Source organism: Nilaparvata lugens, unplaced genomic scaffold (genome assembly GCF_014356525.2).
Source record: "Nilaparvata lugens isolate BPH unplaced genomic scaffold, ASM1435652v1 scaffold5371, whole genome shotgun sequence".
NCBI classification, from domain to species: Eukaryota; Metazoa; Arthropoda; class Insecta; order Hemiptera; family Delphacidae; genus Nilaparvata; species Nilaparvata lugens.
Window position 1 is genome coordinate 3,192 of NW_024091224.1, and position 14,095 is coordinate 17,286.

The window sequence follows — 14,095 nt, forward strand, 5'->3', positions numbered from 1 at the left end:
CATGAAAAATTGAAATTTTTTATTTTCTCGAAAATCCATGATGTAAATCTCGGAAATCCATGATGTAGGCTAACCATCATGAAAATCATTGAAAATTGGAATCTTTTATGTTCTCGAAAATCCATGATGTAAATCTCAGGATATCCATGATGTAGGCTAACCATCATGGAAATCATGAAAAATTGAAATTTTTTTTGCTCGGAAATCCATGATGTAAATCTCAGAAAATCCAAGATGTAGGCTAACCATCATGAAAATCATGAAAAATTGAAATTTTTCATTTTCTCGAAAATCCATGATGTAAATCTCAGAAAATCCATGATGTAGGCTAACCATCATGAAAATCATGGAAAATTTAAATTTTTTATTCTCTCGAAAATCCATCATGTAACACCATCATGAAAATCATGAAAAATTGTAATTTTTAATTTTTTCGAGAATCCATGATGTAAATCTCAGAGAATCCATGATGTAGGCTAACCATCATGAAAATCATGAAAAATTGAAATTTCTTATTTTCTCGAAAATCCATGATGTAAATCTCAGTAAATCCATGATGTAGGCTAACCATCATGAAAATCATGAAAAATTGTAATTTTTTTTCCCTCGAAAATCCATGAAGTAAATCTCAGAAAATCCATGATGTAGGCTAACCACCATGAAAATCATGCAAAATTGAAATTTTTTATTTTCTCGAAAATCCATTATGTAAATCTCAGAAAATCCATGATGTAGGCTAACCATCATGAAAATCATGAAAAATTGGAATTTTTTATTTTCTCGAGAATCCATGATGTAAATCTCAGAAAATCCATGATGTAAATCTCAGAAAATCCATGATGTAGGCTAACCATCATGAAAATCATGAAAAATTGGAATTTTTTATTTTCTCGAAAATCCATGAAGTAAATCTCAGAAAATCCATGATGTAGGCTAACCATCATGAAAATCATGAAAAATTGAAATTTTTATTTTCTCGAAAATCCATGATGTAAATCTCAGAAAATTCATTGTAATAGAACTACATAATTTTTATTATTTGTCATGAATTTTCACAATGAATAGATAAATTGTTGACGACGGTGAAAATTCATGACAAGTAAAATTATGGAAAAAATGAGAGGCTCAGTCAGTCGGTTACGAGGACGGGACCTGGAGCTATCTACTGCAGATAATCGGGCCCGGCTCTACCCTTCTTTTCCGAGACACCATTTTCCTGGTTCAGTGAGTTCAGTGAGCTAATATTATCAATTTTATTATTATATATTATTCATCTTTTTTATTGAAGGCAAATCCTGTAATTATTCTATTGTTTGTTTAAAAAGTTTTCTCAATATTATTTTTATTTAAGTTTCCAGTTTCATTTTGAGTTACAATTTGATTAAATCGATTACTTAGTTCTCCAAAATATAACTGTTTTGTTTATTATTTTAAAATATAGTTCCTTTCTCATGAGTTATAGAGTTAGATCAATTTAACCTCTCGCAAGCCAAGCGATTCCCCTATTATAAATTGTTACCATAATGTCTAGGGTTGTTCTCACAACCTTATAATACCATCACAATACCATACATAATATAACCCCAATATATCCCTAATTTAAATACCCCATTACATGGTGTTGGGCGTCGTTCTCATGAGAAAGAGTTTATTAATTGACAAGATTAGCCTTCAAATTATCTATTGACATTTTCATTTCAGGTCATTATCATAATTATTATATTCTGTGTTTGATCTCGTATAATTATGTCCTCTATTCTCTCAACGTACAGGGTAAATATGATAATTGTTATTATTGTTATATTGAGATGAGTAGCTCTAGTTCTAGTGACTCTGAACAATCACCTAGTGAATTCGAGGTTTCATTATTACGTTTACCTATTGATTTAAAAGTAAAATCTCTGGATAAATCAGAATTATTAGAGCTAGGCAAACAGTTAGGTATTCACATCCCTCAATCTGTTAATATTGAATACTTGAGATTCGCTGTTGACTTGGCAAAAAAAGTTTGTATTTATGTGGACCACGATTCAGGAGCTAGAGATGCTCTAAGTCGATTACTTAAGTTAGGGTCCCTGTCTCAACGCGATCGTATTATCTTCCCTATGTTAGCCGATTACGAGCGAATAGTAGGCAAGCTAGGCAGAAATCAAGAACACATCTACGACACAGTAGCTCCCGATAACTTAGCAAATATCCTAATTCCAGAAAATAATATGGCAGGGAATGATAAAAGACCCTTTGCGAAACCCGAAAGCTATGGGGGTACAAAGAGTGAAGACTTCAACGAGTGGTTGAAAACCTTCAATAGGGCAGCAAAAATAAATAAGTGGGATGAGGATGATAAAATCTTGTATTTACCCCTCTACCTCAAGAAAACAGCATTGGCAATTTTCGACATATTTTCGGATAAAAATGAAAACGCGACATTTCTTGATGCAGTAGGCCACTTAAAAAGTAAACTTGTAGACCCTGTTCATGAAGAGACAACCAGACAAAAACTCGAAAACAGAAACAAATTACCAACAGAAACATACACAGAATACACAGCAGATATAATAAAACTTTGTCACATTCTTGAGCCTCAAATGTCAGAGAAAAGAATAGTAGGATATGTTTTGAGAGGCTTAGACGTAGGAGCATTGCAACATGTTGCTTTCATGGACAATGCATCAGTTGAAGATTTAGAGAAAAATCTCGCCAAATATGAAAGATCTCGCTTCCTTCTAGACAAAAAGTTAGGAATGCATAATGCTTCAATCGAACAGCCTGTCCAAAAAATAAATGTAGTAGATACTTTAGAGAAGAAATTGAACGATCTGAGTATTGTGGTGAAAAATTTGAGTAGAAATGTAGGTCAATCACAAAATCCCAATCCTAATAGACAGTTTGGAAATAGGAGCGGAAACTTTTCCCCACACGAAACAAATCAGAACAACTTCCAAAGACAACCTTATTCAAACAATAATAATTACAATGATCGCGACAGAAACACACAATCACATAATCCTAATCCTAATAGACAGTTTGGAAATAGGAGCGGAAACGTCTTCCCACACGAAACAAATCAGAACAATTTCCAAAGACAACCTTATACAAACAATAATTACACACAATCAACATCAGTCAATTACAGGACACCAATCAACCCTAATAGGACTAGATTCTGTACATACTGTAAGAGGAATAATCACTGGAAAGACGATTGTTTTTTCTTATCAAAAAACTCGAATACAGGATCCCGAGCCTAGACGAATCGGATATGAACTTGGGATCCGGATTTGAAAAACAAAGCGCTGAATTTCCATTTGATAATTATTCTCCAAATTCAATTGATAAAGAAGAAATCACATGTAATATAATATCTTCTGTATCAATGAAAGATGAACAATCCAAAGCGATAGAATTTGTCAGGCAGTTTTTTCTCAATGCCAATAATAATCAGTTATACTCAAATGAAAGTGAAATTAATTGCTCTAACGAAATAGAAAGTGAAACCAACTTCAAACAGCTATTGTCTTCCGAAATGCATGCTCAGCACGAACTTGGAATGAATGGATCATTGACTAAAGAGAGAAGAATTCAAGTCCCAGTACTTACTATTAATGGAAAATTCAAAGGAAAAGATGTATCAATTACCATTGACACCGGTACGAACGTAAACATAGTTCAAAAAAATCTTTTAAGTAGCGATGATCTAAAACATTTGAAAAATAGTAGTATTGCTTTATCGGTAGCTAATGGTTCATTAATGCCGATCACAGGAATGATCTCGAGTGAAATTCAAATACATGACAGGAAATTCGAAGTAAATTTAGTAATTTCTGAAGACTTACAGGCTGATATTATTGTTGGAAATTCCTTCTTCTCAAAATATAAAATGAAATTAGATTATGAGAATAACATCATTTCAATGACCGATAATGGTAAAATAGTCGAATTAGACATGGATAAAGAGTGGATTTGTACATTAAATAGATTACACAACGATTCTGAAACAAATATTACAAAAGAAGTCTGCATACCCAATCCCGTAAATTTCGTCAAATGTGCTCTTGAAACAATAATCCCCGCTCAAAAAGACGTGAATGTCAAAGTCAATCTAACACAAAAATTGCTCAAAGTATCCCATTTTACTCCAAATGAATCGTTATTACATAATAAAAAATTGCATGTGCTTTGGAATGAGGATGATTTTGAAACAAACATGAGTGAAATTAGAATTTTGAATCTAGGAAGGCAAGATATAAGATTGTTGCATGAAACTATTATTGGTGAAATTGAAGGAGAAGTTTGTAATTACGACGAATCTGTTTCATTAGTAGACTCTGTTCTATTCGATGGAGGGGGTTGTGAAATAGATATTAATAAAGATCTTACACCAGAGCAAAATTCCAAAGCGAAAAGACTCATCAATAAATACAAACACCTATTTTCAACAAACGAAATTGATTTCGAGGAAGCGAAATTACCCGAATACAAGTTCAAACTTACAGATTACACACCCATTGCTAAGTCACCGTACAGATTACCTATCGCTCAAAGAACAGAAATAGACAGACAAGTAGAGTTATTGATAAAAGCAGGAATAGTTTGTGAAACCCAGAGTCATTATGCTTCTCCCGCATTTTTAGTTACTAAAAAAGACGGTGGATTCAGATTGGTTGTAGACTATAAAATGTTGAACGAGAAAATATTACCGGATAGATATCCCCTTCCCCTTCTTCAAACAATTTTTGATTCTCTTGACAATTCGGATTACTTTTCCACCCTAGATATCAGACAAGCATTTTTCCAACAGCCATTACACGAAGATTGTCGAAAATATGTAGCATTTGCAACTCATAAAGGGCTGTACACGTTCAAAAGACTACCTTTTGGTCTTAGAACATCTCCAAATGCTTTCCAACGAGCAATCAACCAAGTATTCAATGATTATTTGTATAGAGGAGTTTTGATTTACTTGGACGATATCATTAGCTATGGAGAATCATTTGATAAGCAATATCAACAGCTCGAGAAAACCTTGAAAAGATTGCAAGACGTAGGACTAAAATTGAATACATCTAAATGTCACTTCTTCTACCGAAAAATTAAAGTACTTGGACACACTGTCTCAAAGGAAGGGATACAACCCGCTTCCGAAACCTTGGAAGCTATCGAAAAATACCCTATACCCAAAACTGTCAAAGATGTCAGAGCATTTCTTGGTCTTAGTGGATTTTACCGAAAATTCATTCAAAACTACGCTATAATTGCAAGACCCTTAACAAATCTGATATCTAAAAATAACGAGAATAAACCAATCACTTGGGAAGAAGATCAGCAGAACGCATTCTCGGAAATAAAAAGCAAACTTTTATCACAACCCGTACTTCATCATTTTAATAATGATAAGGAGGTAGTGGTACACACAGATGCTTCTCGAGTTGGAATAGGGGGCATTATCTCGCAGCCTGATGACAATGGAAAATTACATCCAGTAGCTTTTGTTTCCAGAAAACTGACAAAACATGAAGAAAATTGGGCAGTAGGAGAGATTGAACTTCTATCAATAGTGTATTGTGTAAATTATTTCAGACAATACTTAATTGGCCGATTGTTTACAATCTACACAGATCATGCTAGTTTACAATACTATAAAACTTGGAAAAACCCCAGTATTCGAGTCAGTAAGTTACTTATGAAATTAACGGAGTTCACGTTCGATTTGAAATATAAACCAGGAGCCCAAATGCACGTACCTGATGCCCTGAGTAGATATCCACTAGAGAAGGATATAACTGATCTCACAAAGGACGAAAACTACAATATATTCGAAATAGAAGAAATAGACATAAAGACTTTACAGAAAAATGATGAGAGTATAAGAAAAATATATGATGCAATACGAAACCCTAATCATAGTGATACAGCTACGATTAGAAAGGCGAGAAAATACACGATCGAAAAAGACATTGTCTATCTGAAGAAATTTGATGGGCATACCAATCAATTGAAACTTCTCGTACCCCGATCTCTTATCAATAAAATCCTTGAAACATTCCATGATGATTCCTTAACAGGTGGACATACCGGCATTTATAAAACCCATGAGAAAATATCATCGAAATATTATTGGGAAAATATGTATGAAAACATTGCGAATTATGTAAGATCATGTAAAAATTGCCAAGAGAGAAAACCCCTACTACGAAGCCTCAAGGTTTCTTATCACCCATCAAGTGTGATAGTAAGCCTTTCTCAAGTATCATGATGGACTACATCGGTCCGTTAGAGAGCTCAATGGGCTATTCATACATTCTAACGATTGTTGACTTAACGACCCGATATATTTTAGCTGAACCTTGTAAACACGCCGACGCAAATAATACCACTAAATGCTTATGGAAATTAATATACCGATTTGGCGTTCCAAAAGAAATTCGATCCGATAGAGGTACACATTTTGTAAATAAAAAAGTCGATGACCTTATGGTTGAGCTTGGAATCAAACACATATTAGGATCATCAAGTCACCACCAAAGTCAAGGTCTGGCCGAAAGAGCCAACCGGACAATTCAAGAGATGCTAACAGCTTACGTAGCCGATAATAGGAAATTGTGGGTACAAATGCTGCCGAAAGTTTTATTCGCATACAATACTTCGAAACAATGCTCTTTGAAATATACACCTTTTTTCTTATTGCACGGTTTTGAAGCCACTACTCCTTTAGATTTGAAAATCTTTCCCGAAAATGACGACGTCACTTATCATTTAGACGCGAGATTAGCAAATCTTAAAGAAGTGCGAGAACAGATACCATCAATCTTATCAGATGCACAAGAAAAACAGAAATACTATTACGATAGGAATAGAACAGATTGCATTTTTGAACCAGGAGATTTAGTTATGGTCCACGATCCTGATGTAAGACAAGGACAGTCTAGGAAATTAGTCAAAAAATATTCAGGCCCATATGAAGTAGTAAAGAAAGTAACAGATGAAGTCTATGAGATATTTTTTCCGCTACGAGGTACTTATAAAAATGTAGCTTTTCATGTAGATAAATTGAAAAAATATTTCATACGAGATCCCATCAATTAAGTGTTTATTGTTCTATTGTCTAACTGTATTCTTTATTCCAGCACTTTTCTTTATGCTAGCAATTATACCTCGCTCATCCTAAATCTTTGCCTTTCATTAATTTAAAAGACAATTGATGAGAAGAAATCGAGATGAAACATTCATGTAATTTATTTATTTTCCAAATCATTGAAAAACAATATCATGCTTACAACTGAATTTTTAGAGAATTTTGTTTGCGAGATCAGTATTGACTTGTGAAGCGATCAAATCCATTTTCTCACGACTAGATATCGAGATGATTCTCAAATCACAATAGTATGCAGTTTTCAATCAATCAATTAATTAATTGGATTTCTACTTCGATGAAACAATGAAATATAATTGAGCTCTGATAGACAATTTTACTAGACATTCTAACGATGATTCATTATTAAAAGATGTGAATTGTTCTCACGTTTTTGTTTATGAATGAATGCTATTTGAAAATCATCAAATACGATTTATGCTTGAATATTATTTTCTTGACTCGTATGTAATAAAATGTTTCTCTTTTTCAGAAACGGATGATTCTTGATATAATAATTTATTTATTTATAAGATTATTTATGTGAAAACGTATATTTTAATAACAATATTATCTGTATTGATGTTAATGAAATAATCAATTCCAGTAGGTGATTACGATTGGAATATAAGAAATAGCTATTAATTTGACCATTTACATAATCTATTTGTAGGGTTTTTGGGGATTTTACTAGTAATTATTGTTTATAAAATTGATATCTTATACGAACTGTTCATTGATAGATTAATATAGAGTACTAACTGATATAATATTTTTAAAATGAATACCATAATACTTTGTTCCTTAGCATTTGTAGAAATATGTTGTACGGTATTGTCTCAAGAAATTTCTCTTTTTCACGGAGCTCTATTTAAAGAAATTCACAATGTAGTATTTTACGAGTCCACAGTTCCAATAACATTCAGTATTCCTAGGTCAAATCCTTTATTTGTTATGAGGAACCTTCTGAGTACTCCTTTAAAAATTGACTCATGTCCTTTCCCTTCCTCATCGGAGTGTGCAGTATTTGATCAGATTCATCGAACGGAGCTGCAACTTCTACAACTACAAGACGGCATTTACATTGGCAGCGATGACGACAACACTCCAGCTGAGAGCGAAAATCGACTACCACGCCGCGAACGCTCTATCGATACGATCGGGGCGGTCCTAAACTGGTGTTGCGGAGTAGCTACCGACGAAGAATTGGGCGCATACGTGAAAACCGAAACCGACATCACTTCTCATCTCAGTAATCTTCAAGACTTCGTTCACGCTGAACATGTCGAATTGATAGACAACACACGCAAGATGAACGGCATGGCAGAGAACGTGAAGAAAGTATTGAACAACATGAAGCATGACCTTATTCTTTGGCAAGAATCATTCACCCAACAGAATAAGTTTCAGAAAGGGAATACTACAACCGATGTACTGAAAACACAACTGAGGACTACTATTTTCATGTATATGATGACTCTATCTAACAACTACAATGAAATCGACATGAGATGCTACAATCAACAACTTTCTCATCACGTCATTTCAAAAGAAGACCTAAACAATCGACTTCAAGAACTCGAAAAGAAAATAAACAAGAGAAACTTCACCATATCAACAAAAGACAACGATAAAATTCGAAACTTGAAACTAACATCCTGCAGAAAATCCGACAACGAACTATTGGTTACCCTCAAAATACCAATAAAGAAGAAAAATTCAACTATTTCATTATTCCACCTGCAATCTATCCCGCTTCATTGGAATGGTCATACCTGCCGTTTGACCTCCCAACATCACCTGATACTTAGAGAAGAAAATAAACTGCAAATCCTGTCAGATGACGAAGAAGACGATTGCCAGTTCAAGCAGAAAGGCCTCTGCTTGATTCCGAGGAAAAAGATGTCGAACTCCGCCACCCAAGCCACTTGTCTCCACCTTCTAACATCAGAAGCAGACGTATCGGAGCTACGAGAAGTCTGCAAATTTGATTGTAAAGCAACTGACAATCAAACCCTAATCACTCGCCTACGAGAAGACACCTTCCTATTCCACAACACCGGCAAAAAGACGACAATTCGCTGTAAAAACTCAACAACTGAGGTCCCAAGCAACAGTCCAGGAACCCTATCACTCCACATCCCTTGCAACTGCGAACTTCAAGACGACAACGGCGACGTACTGATAAGCACTCTTTATCCTTGCGACTCCCGTTCCCATCCTTCTCCAGCTATTAATAACTTAATTCCTCACATGTGGACAAATTTATCTAAATTGAGCATCCCAATTTTTAAACATGAGACTCTGCCTCAGTACTTAAACCTTTCGGAAATCTTAAATGAAAATTGGCACTTGAATTTTTCAAAATTTGAAGAGCACAACTCATTCTCAGAAGACATTTTCCATCATGTTGAAATGCCAAATAACTTTGATTTGTTAGGGGTGAACAATAAACTGATCATTTATATTATTATTGTCTGGCAAACACTGATAACTGTTATATTCTTGTATTTATGTCTTCAAAATTATATTAAGAAGAAAGCAAATCAACTGAGAGTCCCGAAACGTACTCCAATTGTGGACTACCCACAGGAGCTTTAAGAATATATTGTGTTTTAGTAAAGTAGTATGTAATGAAATCATTAAAATAATGGGTTAGGATATAGGAAACTATGCAAATAATAATTACTTATTCACTATTATTGTATCCATTTACTCTTTTATGCTATCGATTCAAATATTTTCCCAGATTAGAAGATAAACTATTTCAATTATTATTATTATTCTTATTTTCAAGGTCCACAATATTATTTTGCTTACTCGAATACTATTCGGACTTGATGTTTAATTTTTGCATTATGATTCAATTTTATTACTTTCGTAGATTTTGTAGGTTTAATTTTATTCATCAATATAATTGAAATTTTTTCCATTCAATTCTTATTCAGATATGAATGTATTGAATTGTTGATTTGAAGTTGATTGATGTGTTAGGCTAAGTTTGATTTTTTATGAATTAGTTCACTATAATGTAATTTATATCACTTGCATTTAGCTTATGAATTGGCACTCACATAGATTTAAGGTATTCATTGAAAGTTATGTTACATATAAATATCCAATTAGAATAATATTGTGAATAATAATAATTTTAGCTTGCGGTAATTTTGACTTTAATTTTTGAAATATTATTGAAATGTGTAAAAATTAACTTAGAGAGATGCCGTTTTTTCGATAACTTCGGGTCGAAGTTTAGGGGGACCCGGGGATGTAATAGAACTACATAATTTTTATTATTTGTCATGAATTTTCACAATGAATAGATAAATTGTTGACGACGGTGAAAATTCATGACAAGTAAAATTATGGAAAAAATGAGAGGCTCAGTCAGTCGGTTACGAGGACGGGACCTGGAGCTATCTACTGCAGATAATCGGGCCCGGCTCTACCCTTCTTTTCCGAGACACCATTTTCCTGGTTCAGTGAGTTCAGTGAGCTAATATTATCAATTTTATTATTATATATTATTCATCTTTTTTATTGAAGGCAAATCCTGTAATTATTCTATTGTTTGTTTAAAAGTTTTCTCAATATTATTTTTATTTAAGTTTCCAGTTTCATTTTGAGTTACAATTTGATTAAATCGATTACTTAGTTCTCCAAAATATAACTGTTTTGTTTATTATTTTAAAATATAGTTCCTTTCTCATGAGTTATAGAGTTAGATCAATTTAACCTCTCGCAAGCCAAGCGATTCCCCTATTATAAATTGTTACCATAATGTCTAGGGTTGTTCTCACAACCTTATAATACCATCACAATACCATACATAATATAACCCCAATATATTACAAATTTAAATACCCCATTACACCATGATGAAGGCTAACCATCATGAAAATCATGGAAAATTGAAATTTTTTATTTTCTCGAAAATCCATGATGTAATCTCAGAAAATCCATGATGTAAATCTCAGGAAATCCATGATGTAGGCTAACCATCATGGAAATCATGAAAAATTGAAATTTTTTTTTCTCGAAAATCCATGATGTAAATCTCAGAAAATCCATGATGTAGGCTAACCATCATGGAAATCATGAAAAATTGAAATTTTTTTTTTCTCGAAAATCCATGATGTAATCTCAGAAAATCCATGATGTAAATCTCAGAAAATCCATGATGTAGGCAACCATCATGAAAATCATGAAAAATTGAAATTTTTTATTTTCTCGAAAAATCCATTATGTAAATCTCAGAAAATCCATGATGTAAATCTCAGAAAATCCATGATGTAGCTAACCATCATGAAAATCATGAAAAATTGAAATTTTTTTTTCTCGAAAAATCCATTATGTAAATCTCAGAAAATCCATGATGTAACACCATCATGAAAATCATGAAAAATTGAAATTTTTCATTTTCTCGAAAATCCATGATGTAAATCTCAGAAAATCCATGATGTAGGCTAACCATCATGGAAATCATGAAAAATTGAAATTTTTTATTTTCTCGAAAATCCATGATGTAATCTCAGAAAATCCATGATGTAATCTCAGAAAATCCATGATGTAGCTAACCATCATGAAAATCATGAAAAATTGAAATTTTTATTTTCTCGAAAATCATGATGTAAATCTCAGAAAATCAATGATGTAGGCTAACCATCATGAAAATCATGAAAAATTGAAATTTTTATTTTCTCGAAAATCCATGATGTAATCTCAGAAAATCCATGATGTAGGCTAACCATCATGAAAAATCATGGAAAATTGAAATTTTTATTTTCTCGAAAATCCATGATGTAAATCTCAGAAAATCATGATGTAGGCTAACCATCATGAAAATCATGAAAAATTGAATTTTTTATTTTCTCGAAAATCCATGATGTAAATCTCAGAAAATCCATGATGTAATCTCAGAAAATCCATGAGTAGGCTAACCATCATGAAAATCATGAAAAATTGAAATTTTTTTTTCTCGAAAATCCATGATGTAACACCATCATGAAAATCATGAAAAATGAAATTTTTTATTTTCTCGAAAATCCATGATGTAACACCATCATGAAAATCATGAAAAATTGAAATTTTTTATTTTCTCGAAAAATCCATTATGTAAATCTCAGAAAATCCATGATGTAGGCTAACCATCATGAAAATCATGAAAAATTGCATGATGTAGGCTAACCATCATGAAAATCATGAAAAATTGAAATTTTTTATTTTCTCGAAAATCCATGATGTAATCTCAGAAAATCCATGATGTAATCTCAGAAAATCCATGATGTAGGCTAACCATCATGAAAATCATGAAAAATTGAAATTTTTTTTTCTCGAAAATCATGATGTAAATCTCAGAAAATCCATGATGTAGCTAACCATCATGAAAATCATGAAAAATGAAATTTTTTATTTTCTCGAAAATCCATGATGTAACACCATCATGAAAATCATGAAAATTGAAATTTTTTATTTTCTCGAAAATCCATGATGTAAATCTCAGAAAATCCATGATGTAGGCTAACCATCATGAAAATCATGAAAATTGAAATTTTTTATTTTCTCGAAAATCCATGATGTAAATCTCAGAAAATCCATGATGTAATCTCAGAAAATCCATGATGTAGGCTAACATCATGAAAATCATGAAAATTGAAATTTTTTTTTCTCGAAAATCCATGATGTAAATCTCAGAAAATCCATGATGTAATCTCAGAAAATCCATGATGTAACACCATCATGAAAATCATGAAAAATTGAAATTTTTTATTTTCTCGAAAATCCATGATGTAAATCTCAGAAAATCCATGATGTAGGCTAACCATCATGAAAATCATGAAAAATTGAAATTTTTTATTTTCTCGAAAATCCATGATGTAAATCTCAGAAAATCCATGATGTAGGCAACCATCATGAAAATCATGAAAAATTGAAATTTTTTATTTTCTCGAAAATCCATGATGTAAATCTCAGAAAATCATGATGTAGGCTAACATCATGAAAATCATGAAAAATTGAAATTTTTTATTTTCTCGAAAATCCATGATGTAACACCATCATGAAAATCATGAAAAATTGAAATTTTTTATTTTCTCGAAAATCCATGATGTAAATCTCAGAAAATCCATGATGTAGGCTACCATCATGAAAATCATGAAAAATTGAAATTTTTTTTTTCTCGAAAATCCATGATGTAACACCATCATGAAAATCATGAAAAATTGAATTTTTTATTTTCTCGAAAATCCATGATGTAAATCTCAGAAAATCCATGATGTAATCTCAGGAAATCCATGATGTAGGCTACCATCATGAAAATCATGAAAAATTGAAATTTTTTATTTTCTCGAAAATCCTGATGTAAATCTCAGAAAATCCATGATGTAGCTAACCATCATGAAAATCATGAAAAATTGAAATTTTTTATTTTCTCGAAAATCCATGATGTAATCTCAGAAAATCCATGATGTAGGCTAACCATCATGAAAATCATGAAAAATTGAAATTTTTTATTTTCTCGAAAATCCATGATGTAACACCATCATGAAAATCATGAAAAATTGAAATTTTTTATTTTCTCGAAAATCCATGATGTAACACCATCATGAAAATCATGAAAAATGAAATTTTTTATTTTCTCGAAAATCCATGATGTAAATCTCAGAAAATCCATGATGTAGGCTAACCATCATGAAAATCATGAAAAATTGAAATTTTTTTTTCTCGAAAATCCATTATGTAAATCTCAGAAAATCCATGATGTAAATCTCAGAATCCATGATGTAGGTAACCATCATGAAAATCATGAAAAATTGAAATTTTTTATTTTCTCGAAAATCCATGATGTAAATCTCAGAAAATCCATGATGTAGGCTAACCATCATGAAAATCATGAAAAATTGAATTTTTTATTTTCTCGAAAATCCTGATGTAAATCTCAGAAAATCCATGATGTAGGCTAAC

General features: G+C 32.2%; 1 protein-coding gene across 1 annotated transcript; it reads left to right on the forward strand.

Annotated features, from left to right (window-relative positions):
- Positions 1–1,581: 1,581 nt before the first annotated feature.
- Positions 1,582–9,961, forward strand: LOC120355961. The gene is made up of 2 exons (XM_039444730.1): positions 1,582–2,759; positions 8,963–9,961. Exons 1-2 carry the CDS (start codon positions 1,809–1,811, stop codon positions 9,731–9,733), a joined length of 1,722 nt encoding a protein of 573 aa, XP_039300664.1. The 5' UTR covers positions 1,582–1,808; the 3' UTR covers positions 9,734–9,961.
- The last annotated feature ends 4,134 nt before the right edge of the window (positions 9,962–14,095 follow it).

What these genes read in the sequence shown, in the direction of transcription:
- LOC120355961 (XM_039444730.1), top strand. Translation starts at nt 1,809, where the DNA reads ATGAGTAGCTCTAGTTCTAGTGACTCTGAACAATCACCTAGTGAATTC. An exon ending in TAGGAATGCATAATGCTTCA is followed by an intron (nt 2,760 to 8,962) that starts ATCGAACAGCCT and finishes AATAAACTGCAA; the next exon opens with ATCCTGTCAGATGACGAAGA.